General features: G+C 36.5%; 1 protein-coding gene across 1 annotated transcript in view; it reads left to right on the top strand.

Moving 5' to 3' along the window:
• The first annotated feature begins 823 nt into the window (after nt 1-823).
• Nucleotides 824-15,121, top strand: part of LOC115261575 (fatty acid hydroxylase domain-containing protein 2) — a 59,613-nt gene continuing 45,315 nt past the window's right edge. Inside the window, exon 1 of the mRNA XM_029863474.2 lies at nt 824-1,510. Within this exon, the coding sequence (XP_029719334.2) occupies nt 1,411-1,510 (100 nt within the window). The 5' untranslated portion in view covers nt 824-1,410. The remainder of the gene's footprint in view (nt 1,511-15,121) is intronic.

Genomic DNA, 15,121 nt, shown 5'->3' with positions numbered 1-15,121 from the left:
GCTGCTTTTGCGAATTTAAAAAATGTATGGCAAAACAACCAGATTAGTTGACGCATCAAAGTCCGAAAGCTGCTGTACGCCAGTAAAACTTGGTGTTTATCAATGGAGAACACTCAATGACTCACAATTGGAACTCTAACGTGGAGCTCCATCGTCGATGTCATCAAGCCGATAGCGATAGAAATTCGGGAGCAAAAATGGAGATGGGTCGGTCACACTCTATGCAGAGGCGGGAAGGAACGAAATCTGCTGGAACCCAGCAGGACATTGCAGGTCAAGGCGATAGTGGGCGATCGCCCAGGATGAAGATCTTCCAGTAGGCCCTCTGCACCACTATCGTGGGTGCTCAGGATTAAAAAGTAAATAAGTAAAGTATCTAACATATGCTACGACTATTTTAAAGTAATTCCCTTCAAATGTAAACTTATTGCAAATAATGTAACACCCCCCTTGCTAAGCTCTTACCAATCTCGTCATACATAATTTTCGGACAAATGAATTTCGGCCGTTTAGACTGATCCGCCACTAAAGACTTACATGCAAATAAATGTTTATGTTCGGAACCGCTTTTCCTCTTTGCTACAAGAAGCTAGCTGAAGTGTAGTTGTTTTCAAGAAGCAACCCCACATCCCACCTATTCCACCACCTGCTTCCCCGTCACCGCTCGCTGGCCACCGACAACAGTCGTCACCTCAGCTCTCGTCATAGCCAAACCAAAGCGTCCGAAAAACATCGTATACTCGTGTTTGCATAAACCGCCAAATAACTTTGCACATACCTACCTGCGCTGTTGCGACCCCTAGCTGCTGTACCGGCAACGCACGCAGTCACAGTCAAGAAGCGGTCGACCCACCATCATCCATCAGCTATTGTTGGGTCAAGAGATTCCGAGCACACTTGCTTGCGGCAGCTATTCGTCTATTAGCGTGCGCGATGCGATGCTGCGCTGAATGGACGACGATCAAACAACTCACTCCTTAACCCACCTCGGAACGTCATCATCGTCTGCGTCGTCGTCGTCGTCGCCGTCTCGATCGTTTCAATCGTCATTTCTATCACTGTGTAGTGTGGTGGAGCGAAAACAAAATAAAAAACTCAATCCGTCAATCTATCGCGCGCGCGTCCGGATCGGGGTATAGAACCCATGCCTTCGATCGCCGCACAATTTCAGTTGCTCTCGGCCAACCGGCGACTAACAACGCTTTTCTGATCAGATCTCCGGTGTGAGAAGAAAAGAAGGTGCTGTGCTTTAATTGCTGCGACGGGTGCCTGAAGCTGATACAGTTTTTGGTGGTGCTAGAGATACCGAAAGTTCAACTAGTGGATTTGGACAAAGTGCCAATCGAAGCTGGGGGGTTTGTAGCTGCATTTGTTGAAATCTTTTGTGGCTCTACCTAGGTGTTTGCAAGCATGTTCGATCCCGTGGCGAACGTGACCATCGGACTGCCCGATAGTATCAATTCCAGTTCGTATTTCCAGAATAAATGGGATGCCTTTCTGGATGTTGTTGGTAAATATGATTTTTTAATAAATTGTGTGATAAAAATTGGTGCCAAACGAGAAATTCAAAAAGTGAGACACGATGCATTAGTGAGTTATACATGAAATGTGTGATATGAAGAACGGAAGTCGATTGCACCGAAAGTGAAAGATCAAATGTATCGAAGGAAATCAAGTCAGTATCCAACGCTCACAATTCAAGACGGAAGCATTATAAAAAAAAACCGTTGGATACATGGACTTGAAAGCTTCTATCAATCAGAACTCCATTCTTAGGATAACAACTACACTTCCTGCAGATAAGGTAGGACAAAATCTTCCCAAAGTTCGTGCCCTCGGTGATGATTCGTAAGTGACAAATGTATAACCACCAGCTACCTACTGGTTTTCCCATCCGAAGCGGTGTTGAAGCAAGTTCTCCGCAACACAAACGTGTGTGCAACAATGCCACTTTCCAAAGTTGACATTCAGCAAATTTGGCGCACACTACATATATCATAGCTGCTGCTCTGGTATTTACTTCTGGGGCGACCTCTAGACACACAGCCGGTCCCCTCCACCAGTCGTCGACCCGACCCGTTTACTCCCCATAGGCAACTGCTGCTGCCGCTGCTGCTGCTAGCTAGCTTGACTAATCCGACCAAGAGCACGATGCGGCGGTCCAAACATTGCGATGATATGCATCAGATGTTTGTTTTTGCGAATGCTATGCTACATAGATAAGAAAAAAAAACATTATGCAAAATTCTACTAGGTTCATAGGTGAACACTAGACATGATGTCTTTCGAGATTGGGGGCGCTATTCAGAAATGCAATTCATAACACGTACATTAGGCCGTCACTTATTTTGCAAAAAAAGGAATGTTATAAGTTCGTTGTTGGAAAATTATCGTTTTAGCTAAGAAATGACCGAGTCAAAATTTTAGGAACGTATCTCAAAGTTAAGTGGTCCCTCAAGGGTCCTAAAATTGTCAAAAATAGTATGGGACTGAAAAAACATGATTTTCTACTAAAATCAATGATTTTAGAACCCTAAGGACCTCAAATGTGCTTAGAATTGCAATAACTCTCCTCGTTTTTTGAGTTTTTTGTGATCAATTAAAATCAGTCATCGATTAGAATGAATGTCTCCTAAAATGAGCGAGAAATGTTTCCTGTATGGTCCCGCAGTAAATTTATAGGCAGTTTTTTTTAACATAAATTATCTCTGAGAGTCGTATTAAGCCAAAACTGGATGCATTTCCTGATTTTTTCAGTAATTAGTGGATTTTGTAAATTTAAAAGATGTCAAAACCCTTGAAGACTTTTTGGTTTCTAATGTGTATACCACCAAGTGAACATTTTTTGGCTAATTCCTCTAAACTCCACGCACAGTTCAAACTAGGTTAGTTTCACTTTTTTATTAGTCCCTACCTCCAGAAAACGTCGAAAATTATACGACGTTTCAAAGAAGAAATAGAGTTGTAGATATTACGGTTTTTACATTATAGGGATTTACTAAACAGCGTAACAACATAAATTTTATCCTGATTAAACGTCGAGATCACCAATCTTCAACTATGTATTTCGCAATTTCATGAAACATTTCACTGATTATTGAATCAGTGCTGTCATGGTAAAATCACAGCTCACAAGGTTTCTACATTTCAGCGCCCCCATAAAAATGATTTCAATATTGCGGCTTGTGCATATTATTTGGATGACCTTTCTTTATTTTGACGGTAATAGTTTGGTAAATGTATAAAAATCCATTTAAGAAAAACTTGCAGTAATTCCGTCAGGGGTTCTTTCGGCGCTTACCGAAGTTTTTCTGGAATGTAGAAAGAAAATTCTTGCATAAATTCTTCGAATGATGATTTTGGCAAGAATTCCTCTTATGATACTTCCCTTCATAATAGATTCCTATCCATGGAAGATTTCCCCAGGACTTCCAGGATTTCTTCCAGGAATTCCACCTGTAATTCTTCGAGGGACACGCGATTCTCCCTGGAACCAGTCCACGGGTTTCTCCAAGTATTCCTCCAAAGATTCTTCAAAAAATGTAAGTCCTGTGGAAGTTTCTTCACAGTTTCATATAAAAGTTCATCCAGAGATGTCCGCAGGAGTGCTTTTGGAGATTTCTTCAGAGATTCTTGCAGGAATTCCTCTAGGGATTTTTTTCAGAAAACCTGTTTTTCAGAAACTTTTACAAAAACTTGTAGGAATTCCTTCAGAGGTTTATGCATGTATTCCTTGTTATAATTTTCCAAGGAACTCATTTGTCTTTTAATCTGTTCAAGAATTTCCCCAGAGGTATCTCCAGGAGTCCTTCGAGAAATTTCTTCAGAATTTTTTTCAAGAACTCTTCAATTAGCTTTGTCTGTAATTTCTACAGGAAATCCTTCTAGATGCCTTTCAATAATCCTTCAGAAATACCTCTTGGATTTCCTTTGGAATTTTCTCAAAAATGTCTTCTAGAAATCTTTTCAAAGATCGTTTTTTTCTTATTTTCTTCATAAATTTCTTCAAAAACTCTCTCAGGAATATATTTTCGTGATTACTTCCAACGTTCCTCCAGAAGTTTCTTCTGACATTCTGCAAAGAGTTCCTTCAAAGGTATTTCAAGGATTTCTTGAATATTTTTTTTTTCAAATATTGTTCTAAGGATTCCCATAAGGAAATCTTCAAGAAGTTCCTCAATGTATCTCCTAAGGCATATGAAGGAGTTCTTAGGTATACCTTCAGAAATTTGTGCAGCGATTCCTTTAGAAATTTATTTAAGGATTCTGTAGTGTCCGGAGGGACACCTCCGAGCACACCAGCCGAATCCTGCAGCCAAACGCACGCCAACGAGGAGGAGCGATACCTTCTCGCACAAAATGCTTTACAAGACTGACGTTTCATTTCATGTTGATCGTTTGCTTTGTTTTTCCGGTAGTGCATCACCGCAACTGACGCTATATGCCCTATTAATCTTTTTCTCTCTATCTCTCTCAACCCCTACAGATTCTTTCTGTTTTTTTTTTGTGTAACTTCTACTAAAGCTTCCAAGTAAATCGCTGGAGGAATCTATGGAGTGGTCCCAGGAGATATTTGTGACGGAACCATAGGAGCAACTTCAAAATGAATCATTGTAGGAATTTCTGCAGAAATCCTAGAAGGATGTTTGAAGGACTACATAGAAATTCCTAGGGAAATCTCAGAAAAAAAAAATAAATCCATGAAGAATTATTAAAATAATCCCTTGCTGAAATTCCCAAATCCTTGAAATACAACAGGAGCCTCTGGAGATATATCTGGAGGAATTCCTGAAGAAATTTCAAAAAGCATGAGTGGAAAAATATCTGGAAAAATTCCTGAAGCAATATCCGAAGAAATCTTTGATTGAATTCTTTCAATAATCCTTCAAGGCTTTCTTGAAAAAAAAAATCCCGAAGGAAGAAAGTCCCGAAGGAATACGTCACTTTGGGTCTGGGGGGTAAAAATCATGGGTATGGTGGATGCAATAGATGTACCATACGAAATCCTTATATGAACAGGTTCGTAGAAAAGAGCTGAGCACACGACTCATAAAGAAATGGTGGTTGCAGGGTGTATTGTTTTGAAAAGTTATATGAGTTATCTTGGTTTTGTATGGTATTTCGATTGGAAAACATATTTATTCAAGTTTTTGTACAAATCAAGCTTTTGGGAGGGGGGGGGGGTGTTTTGGGCCAGACGAACGCAATAAATCAGTTAAGAAACCCTATAAATGTTAATTTAAACAGCTTTGCGCATTCACATCATTTGATGCACAACTCTGCAAAGTTTTAAAAATAAATATTTATGCAGAGCAAAAACTGGCCACATCTCTGTTTGTTTCATAATTGATAAAGAATATTACTATTTCTTATTGATAATGCTAGTTGGAACTAAATTCTAAGGAAAAGTAGATGTATTGTATTGGGTCATGGATCGTTGATAATTTGACAATAAATATGGTCAAATTTTTGCTTTTTTTTACTGTGATGTTGTATCAAACTGTTAAACACTTAAAAGTTGCGCGTAAATATCCATACATTCAATAGTCATAAAAATGAACGAGAAAACCAAATTTAGATCAATTTAAAGCTGAAATATAGTTGTTAAGGCTTACAAAGGGAAGCACTATGCAATTTTGACCCAATGACACTCCTACTGATGATATCTTATGAAGCTTCTTGAAAAACCCTTGGTGAAATTTGTGAAAGGAATCTTTGAAAAATGGAAAACAATAGAATCCTGGAGAGTTCTCTAATAAAACTATTGGAGAATTTCCTGAAAGCACTCATAGAGTAGACGTATTCTTTGAAGCAACCTCTTTTAAAATATCTTGATAAACAGCAAAGAAATTCTTGGGACTATTTGTGGACAAAATCCTGAATTAGATCCTTAATTAATTAGTAAAGGAGATTGTGGAAAAAATCTGAGTAAAAATATGAAAAAAAAAATACAAGGCGGAGTTCCTGAAGGAATCTCTGTATGAATTTCTATTAGTATCTCTGGAGAAATTCCTACTGGAATTGCTAGAAAAAATCTCCGCAAGATTTCTGGAGTGGATTTCAAGAAATAGCAAAAAAATTTTCCAAAATAATATTAGACAGAGTTCTTGAAGCGATCCGTGACAAAATTTTAAAAGGAATCCACAAAATACTCCCTTAACCCTGCGGATGGGTCACATTAGCCCAGCCAAGAAAATTGACCTTTACAAACGTATTCCAGACTAGACAGAAGATTTTCTAAAGAAATCCTTTAAGAAATTTCTGTGGAAACCTCTAAGGCGGTGATTCCCAAAGTGCGAAAATCAGACCGAAGGGGGCGAAAATTAGAAAACCTAAAATTGGGGGGTGAATACACCAAAAAGGGGTTTTTAAATACTTGAGAAATATAAATAGTATTGGAATACAAGTCCAGAATCTCAATTGAATCATTAAAACTCCCTGACATTTCAAGAATTTTTTGTTTCTAGGTTTTTTTTTTTGGAATCGACTGAATTTTACAGAATTTTTTATGTTTATGTGGGCTTTTCGGCAAAATTTCAAGAATAAAAACTGCTACACGAAATTTTGAAAGAAGTCCTAGTGGTTCTGGAGATCCAATAAATTTTAAAATTCATGCTTGTTTTTTTTTTCCAAATTATGAAAGGAACAGCGTTTTTTTTACTTAAAAATACAGTTTTGTTTTTAATTTGTTTATTTTTTCATGAAAACATAAAGTTTAAAATGGATCTTAGCGCAATTTTCGGATGAAAGTCGTCACATATTGCTGAAAAATATTTCAGAGAAGCTTCCTTGAGGAATTCCAAACATTGCTTGCTAATAACTAGGAGCTATGTATTTTAAAAATTGTCAACAAATTCAGCATTGAATTTCCCCCAAAACCGAGTAATGACTTCGCGTCTGCATATCTACTTATTTGACAATAAAAAGTTTTCCAATTTATAGGAAGCTTGTCAATTCGCATCACTGGCTTTTTTAAATTATTAATTACATAATTTGAATAACAGGGTCTCCAGTTAGTCTAATGGTTAAGGCTATAGATCGCCAATCCGGAGACGGCGGGTTCGATTCCCGTTCCGGTCGGGAAAATTTTCTCGACTCCCTGGGCATAGTGTATCATTGTGCTTGCCTCACAATATACGAATTCATGCAATGGCTGGCAAAGAAAGCCCTCCAATTAATAACTGTGGAAGTGCTCAAAGAACACTAAGTTGGAGAAAAGGCAGGCCAAGTTCCAGTTGGAACGTCGAGCCAAAAAGAAGAAGAAGATGAAGATAATTTGAATAACATTGAAAAATACACCAATATCTTCCTTATTATTCCCAATGTGTTCGCCAAACTGATGGTTTAGTTTGATCCACGGTAAATTTTATTTTGACCATGATTATACCGAAAAATCACTGTTATCACCCAGGATAAAAACGTGACTGAATGTTTCGTTAAACTTTAGAAAACCACACAGATATAGCCACAGCTGTAGAAGCGTTGGAATTCGACATGACCATTCTGAGGGTAACGATTCCCGGTCTTTCCCAGAACTTCTCGTAATTGAAATTTTATTGATTTCCTTCGGCATAGAGTATCCTCGTGTCTGCCACACGATATGCCAATGCAAAATGGTCTTTTGGCCGAATGCCGTTTGGCCGAACGCCATTTAACCGAAAGAGTAGTTTGACCGAACGCCGTTTGGCCGAGAACGGAATGATAAATTTAAGTGATCATGCCATTGTACTCTATGTCAGTATAACTTCAAAGACCAGCCTACGATTCAAAGAAGGAAGAATGTCTGAGAAAATATTCGCAGATTCAGCTCTAACTGATCTCTTCATGGTAAAACTAGAAATAATTATTTGATTCAGAGAAGGAAATATATCAGATGATCATATTACCAGCTAGAATGTTACGTCACCTCTGAATTCATTTGATCATAATTCGGCCAAACGGCATTCGGCCAGACGACCATTTCGATCAGATGGCATTCGGCCAAACAGCTTTCTGCCAAACGACATTCGACCAAACGTCGTCCAGCCAAATAGCCAGACACCGGCCGAGGAAGCTCGCAATCTGGGCTCAGATTTGCTCCAGCACGTCAGAACTTTGAGCTATACCTCAATTTATAGGGCAAAATATGCAATTTTGGCCATTTTTGACTGCCAGCCATTAAGCATGGAAATATTTTATTTAAGCAATCAAAAGGTAAATCGGTCAATTAATATCTAAATTAACGACTCATGCAAAATATTTTGTTTGACCAAATCGAATTTGATAGTTTTAAGCGATTTATGATAGGTACGATATTTCCCACACAAGTCACCCTCCAAAAGTTGCATGCAAGTTTACTAACTATCATAAAATGCTTAAATCTATCAAATTTGATTTGGAAAAACAAAATATTTTGCATGAGTCGTTAATTTAGATGTTAATTGACCAATTGACCTTTTTATTGTCTAGAAATAATATTTCCATGCTTAAGGCGAAACTGGAAGCATTTTTTCATTTTTTTGGTTTTCGATTTTTCATAAATAACGAAGCAATATTTTCAAAAACGGTTTTCGTACACATGTAGAGTATGGATCAGGGTATCTTCTGAATTTTTTTGTGGTGGAAAATGTTTTCCATTTTTGCAAAAACCATTTTTTTGTGAAATTTTATTCAAAAATGGTTTTTGCAAAAACGAAAAACATTTTCCTCCACGAAAAAAAATCAGGAGATACTCTGATCCATACTCTACATGTGCACGAAACCCTATTTTGAAAATATTGCTTCGTTATTTTATAAAAATCAAAAACCAAAAAATGAGGAAATGGATCCAGTTTCGCCTTAATGGCTGGCAGTCAAAAAAGCCCAAAATCGCATATTTTGCCCTATAAATTGGGGTATAGCTCAGAGACATATAAATTTGCTCTTGAGACAGACCAAAAGTTAATTTATGTTGCGCTGTGCTATGGAAGTAAGGCTTGTCCTCTTTTCAAAAATGTTCTTTGATTCTGTAGTGCACCCCCATATTTTAGTTGACATCCAAAAAGTATTCACAGGACAAAATTTAAGCCAAATTCATTGAAACCAAGAGGTATATCAAATCAGTTCTGTGTTTTTCGACTATTTTCGAACTTCAAAATATCATAACTACGCTAGAACATAATTCTTTTTGAACGAATTGGAAGATATATTTGTCTGCTACAAATTCTCCGAACATCATAAGTCAATTAAACTTAATGAAATATGTGTAAAAATCATATTTGTAATCCAAACAACCTTGAAAGGTTAATTTTTTTCAGAATTCGTTCCAGAACACCCTTATATACGTTTAAAAGAGGAATGTCCCAAACGGCATTATATGCTCAAGGGTCTTATCGTTATTTGCATCTTTGGTATCAAAAGTTGTAGGACTTTTGCAAAAGTTATTCAAAATCGAGAAAGTCAAATGCGTTCCAAAAACTAGCTTTTCGGAGGCAATCATGCTTTGTCGCGAAAGTGTGTTAATATTATATGCCCAAGAAAGTCAAGGAAATGACCTCGACGAAAAGTTCCTGAACCGACCGGTCATCGAATCCATCACCCTCAGCATGTTTTTTTCTGAATACCCGGGTATACCCTTGTGCTTACCGCATCGGCTATATGGGCGAAAAGGTCCTGAATCGAACCCAGATACAGTCTGCGTTTTGTTCTACAGCTGCACATATGAACCCTATGAATATAGTTATAAAACGTAAATTATTACCGAATGGGGAATTGAATGCAACACGCCGGTTTAAACAAAACATTTCTCCTGAATAGAAAAAGAATCCCACCGCTCCGTGTTTGTTTCAATAATCTCCATTACACAACAGGTAAACTACTGCTAATCACCCTTTACACCTCCTCACACTACTCTACGCTAATCACCACCGTTTGCGTTACAATCGTTCGTTCGTTCGTTCGTTGGTTGTATTCCCACAGATCACAGTTTATCGGGGTGATCTATCTATCATATGTACCTACACGACGATGCTGCTAATTCTTCCCCGTATGTGAATGTCTAATGCCACGCCGTCGTGGTGTCGGCTGGTAAGCAAATCCAGCTGGAGCTAGTTTCGTTCTAATAGCGACGCGAGGTGGTAGCAATTTCTTTGATTAGTGTGTTTTGGATTAGGGTTAAGCGTATGGTTCAGACAAAGGAAAACATTAAAAGCTAATCGAATTAGGGGTAGCTAAACATTGATCAAAGGAAGTCCAATAGAAGTTGATAATTTTAAACAAAACCAAAGAATGTGCATTCCCAAAAAAAAACATTTTTGCTGTACAGCAGATGAACAATCTTCTCTTTAGCTTGATTTTAAAAATTTTGGCTACGTAAGCTGTTATTCAGCGGGTTGTTATTGTTCATCTGTATTAACGCGATTTTTAGCCCGATGATGATTATTTCCGAAACCAACGGGTTCAATTTCCTTTTCAAGGATGAATTTACATTTTAATGAGTATGCCGGGAGTAATATTCAATCCCAGGTCCTCGGCGTTATAGTCGCGGGTTTTAATCATCAAAGATGAACGTAAAAATTCAAATATTTTATCACTGTTCATTGAAATCGTTTAGCACGAAATCTACGCCGTTAATCCGTTTTAATTGATACGAGTAGTTTTTGTACCAATGACTCAAAATGGGTTAAACGCTATGAGCAACGTGCACAACCAGTTCGAAATTTGTGAAAATAAAAGCAAGAAAACAACAATCAATACATAAGCCGAATGCTTAGGAAGGACGCCTAACGCTGCTGGCTAGTGTGGCAGCGTCACCAACTGGTTGATGCAACACCACCTCTCTAGCTCTACTACTCGACCCCTTCAAATGGCACTCCAATAAACCCACAAGCGTGGAACGCACCGGACCGACCGACGATTACGGCCTCTCTGCTGCCTGCATGCTTCGATTCACGTCTCGTGACTCTGTCCTCGGCGGAGGAAGTATGTTCCGGTAAATGGATTTTGGCACCAGTTGTTTAGATATTTGATGGCGGTGAGGGTCTTTCGTGATCACATCTTCGCTTCACCCCTACCAATATAGAGGCGCCACTCGCCTTGTTGGCTGCTTGGCATTGATGATCTTTGTCGCTTTTAGGTCCAGTAAATATTTGATACTAATCATAAATTGAGTGAAGCCGCCGATGCTCTGTAATGTGGAATTCAATATCTTGGTGCACAATTTTGAAGATTCTGCTACTGTACAACCACAGTAATTTCCTTTGAATAAATTTTCAAAAACAGGATATTTCTGACCGTTGATGACTTCGAGTTGAAAAGAGACATCTGGTCAGATATGCAAAATGGCTTCTATTTTTATGGAATCCAAATCAGCATGGATTTCCGCTACGTTCACCCGTTTGTGCTAAATTTCTGCGATGATCAAGGTGAACGTCTTTTATAATAGAGCCAAATATAGCGAATTCTAAAGATAATATTAGACTGATATTCAAATATTACGCAATAACCTTTTTTAAGCAGCGTGTGAAAAAAGAACAAAGTTGATTCCAGCTTAGATTATTTTCATGTTCGTAGAACCAACTTTTAACTCCACGATAAATTCATGTTATTTTTTATATTAAATTAAATTGCATTTAATTTTCTGTAGCAGTTAAGATTTTCATAGGCTTTATTTAACATTTAATTATGAATGGAGATTTTTGAATCACTAGAAGGCAGCGCAGATTTTTGGCGAAAAAATGTACAGACATACCACGATTTAGTGAACCCTCGAATTTTGTGCAAATTTTTAATCAATAAACTTTTAACCTTCACATACCCGCCCCCCGACAACTCATTTTGAAAATGCTGGCATTTCGTAAATTTTCCGGATTGTACTGGGGTCAGAGGGTGGGGGAGGTGTTTGTTTTGTTATCTTCCAAAAAATGACCACATGGTTTACGGACAGCCCCTTTTTGGCGGATGCATGCAAACTGCCCATTCATCACACTTTTCCTTAAAGCTTTCAAACAAACTTCTTCCAAGATTTCGTAAGACTTCCTCACCGAGAATTGTAATATATTCCTGATATTTTTGGTAGACAGCCATTCCGTAGATATAGAACAACTCCGATTGTCGTGAAACTTGGTGGTCGAAAATAATCAGATCCGTATTTTTTTATATCATTAGGGTGACCAATTTTCAGATAGGGTGATCCTAAAAATCAAGGGTTTTAAAAACTACAAATTTTCAAAAAATCATAACTTTTGAACCAGTTTAACCTTTTTTTTCGTTGAAAACTATTCTAGTTTTTAGGAAAAATACGTGGAATGGGCCAAATTGCGTTTTTGTGTAAGAAATATTCAAATATATAAGTTTTTTACGTTTTCATGGTCCCGGGACCAAAGAGGTACCCTGATTTTATAATTTTATCGGAAAACTCAGGAAATTTGGCGCAACATATCAAAATATTGAAGATGTATGTTTTTAGTTTTTGGTATATGATTTTTTTGAAAATAAAAGGTCAAATTTTCCCATACAAAACATTTTTTTTTAAATTTGATTATATTTTAAATCCTTATACATGTATGGATATCAAATCACTCAAAAAATCAATACAAGAATTAGTTTTATGGGAATTTATAATTTTAGGCAATTTTAGAGCAGCTAGTATCAAATTATATGACTCTCTATATTCATAAAACCATATCTCAAAAACTAAAAATTTTCTGAAATAAATGTAATCCTAGGATAACCCTTTGGTCCCGAGACCTTAAAATCGTAAAAAAAATAATATATGTGCATATTGTTTACACAAAAACACAACTCAGCCCCTGCAACGTATTTTTTCCTGAAAACTAAAATACAATAGCTTTCAAACGAAAAAAAGCAGCTAAAATCGGTCAGCTGGCTCAAAAGTTATGAATTTTTGAAAATTTCAAGTTTTTAAAACTTGATTTTTAGTACCACTATACATATATGAAAATTGATCACCCTAATGACGAAATAAAAAAAACTACGGATTCAATTATTTACGATGAACTACAGACCCACCAAGTTTCATGATAATGGGCATTTTTTTTTTTGGAAAATAAAAGCAATTTTTCTCAGAAATCAAAAAAATTAACTGGAAAAAGTTTCCTACAGAATTTTCCACAGTTGAGAAAATTCGTAAAGAAAAGCCGGAAAAACAATGCCCGAACTCGTAAAAAAATATTTTTGGAAAGGTTATTCCATAAGCTTTAATCGCTGAAATTTTTGGAATGCACTTTTTTTTTCGTTTTTTAGTTATGACCAATTTTGTTGAAAAATGTCCAAATGTATCACATAAGCCTTTTTTTGAAAATCATAACACAAGAACGAAGCATCGTAGAAACAAAGTTTTTTTTAATGAAAACGAAGGCAATTTTTTTCAGGAATCCAAAAAAATGAAGTGGAAAAACTTTTCCACTAAATTTTCCACCGTTGAGGAAATTCATAAAGAAAAGCTGGAAAAACTATGCCCGAACTCGCGGGTTTTATAAAAAAATATATTTTTGAGGCGGTAGTTTATAAGCTTTGATGGCATGCACTTGTTTTTCGTTCTTGAGTTATGGCCAATTATGTGTAAAATGACCATATATGCGTACATGGTTATTTTTCTCAAAATTCACCATAACTCAAGAAAGAAAGAAAAAGTCCGTTCCAAAAATTTCAGCGATCGAAGCTTATAAAATAACCTTCTCAGAAATATTTTTTTGAAAATTTTCCGCGAGTTCGGAAATAGTTTTTCCGACTTTTCTTTGTGAATTTTCTCAACGGTGGAAAATTTTGTGGAAATATTTTTCCACATCATATTTTTTATGATTTCTGAGAAAATTTGCTTTCATTTTCATCAAAAAATTTTGTTTCTACGATGCTTTGTTCTTGAGCTATAATTTTTCAAAGAAAAGGCTTGTATGTATTTTCACATTTTTCCAACAAAATTGGCCATAACTCAAAAGTATGCACAGCGACTAAAGCCTATGGAAAAACCTTCTCAAAAATATTTTTTTTGAAAATTTTTCACGAGTTCGGGCATTGTTTTTCCGGCTTTTCTTATCTGTGGAAAATTTTGTGGAAAACTTTTTACAGTTCATTTTTTTTTTATTTCTGAGAAAATTTGCTTTAATTTTCTATAAAAAACTTTGTTTCTATGATGCTTCGTTCTTGAGTTATGATTTTTTAAAGTGAGTAGTGTCAGGGGAAAACAAAGAATTTGCACCTGAGTTTTCCGGGAAAATAGGTGACCCTGATTTTTTCTCGTTTTTCTTTGTTCATATATTCATGAGCCCAGCCTGTGGAAAAAAATTCTTGAAAATCTGAGACCCTTCGGCCCAATTTGTACGATAATAAAAAAATGCCCTAATCGCAGTTGCACTATATCGTTTTTCTATGGAATGGCAGAGATACATACTATTTGTAGCAAATTCAAAACATTTGAAGAAATAACAGCTGAAGTTTCTGAAGTAATTCTAGGAATATTGAAGAAGAATCTGAAGATATTTCCGAAAGTATCGCTAATAAAATTGCAGCAGGAATTTCAAAAAAATGAAGGAAATTCTAAAGGAATTCCTGAAAGAGTTTCTGAAAAAACAGGAATATTTTGTGAGTCCATACCCGAGCAGAGGGAAAAAGCTCAATAATAGCATATTTTGATATAGAGAGCAAAAAGTGATATTTGTTTGTTTGAGATAAGAGGTAAAAGTACTGAAAATAATATCTCAATTTTACTCCTGGAACATCATCATCATAGCACATTTAGCTCTTGATAACATCTAACCAATAGCAGTGAGCTATTTGATTGATCTTCAAATATCATATTTTGCTATTGGTTAGATGGTTCAAGAACAAATTTTTGCTATTATTTTCAGTACTTTTACCTCTTATCTCAAACAAACCAATATCACATTTTGATCGTCAGTACTTGAACTCTGCCCGGGTAGATGCATTTTCTGAAGAAATTCCAAGAGGAAAGCCTTAAAACCCCCTGGTGGAATTCCCATCAAAACCTCATGAAAAATTTTTGAAAAAAAATCCTAAAGAAATCACTTAATAAAAATCCTAAACATTTTTTTTTTATGAATTCCTGGAGGAATCCATAGAGAAGTTCCAAGAAGTACGCTTGGAGGAAATCCTGGAGAAATTTCTAAGAAAATAGATAGAGGAA

This window comes from Aedes albopictus, chromosome 3 (assembly GCF_035046485.1).
Source record: "Aedes albopictus strain Foshan chromosome 3, AalbF5, whole genome shotgun sequence".
NCBI classification, from domain to species: domain Eukaryota; kingdom Metazoa; phylum Arthropoda; class Insecta; order Diptera; family Culicidae; genus Aedes; species Aedes albopictus.
Note: the sequence above shows the minus strand (reverse complement) of the source record. Positions and strands in the feature narration are given on the sequence as shown.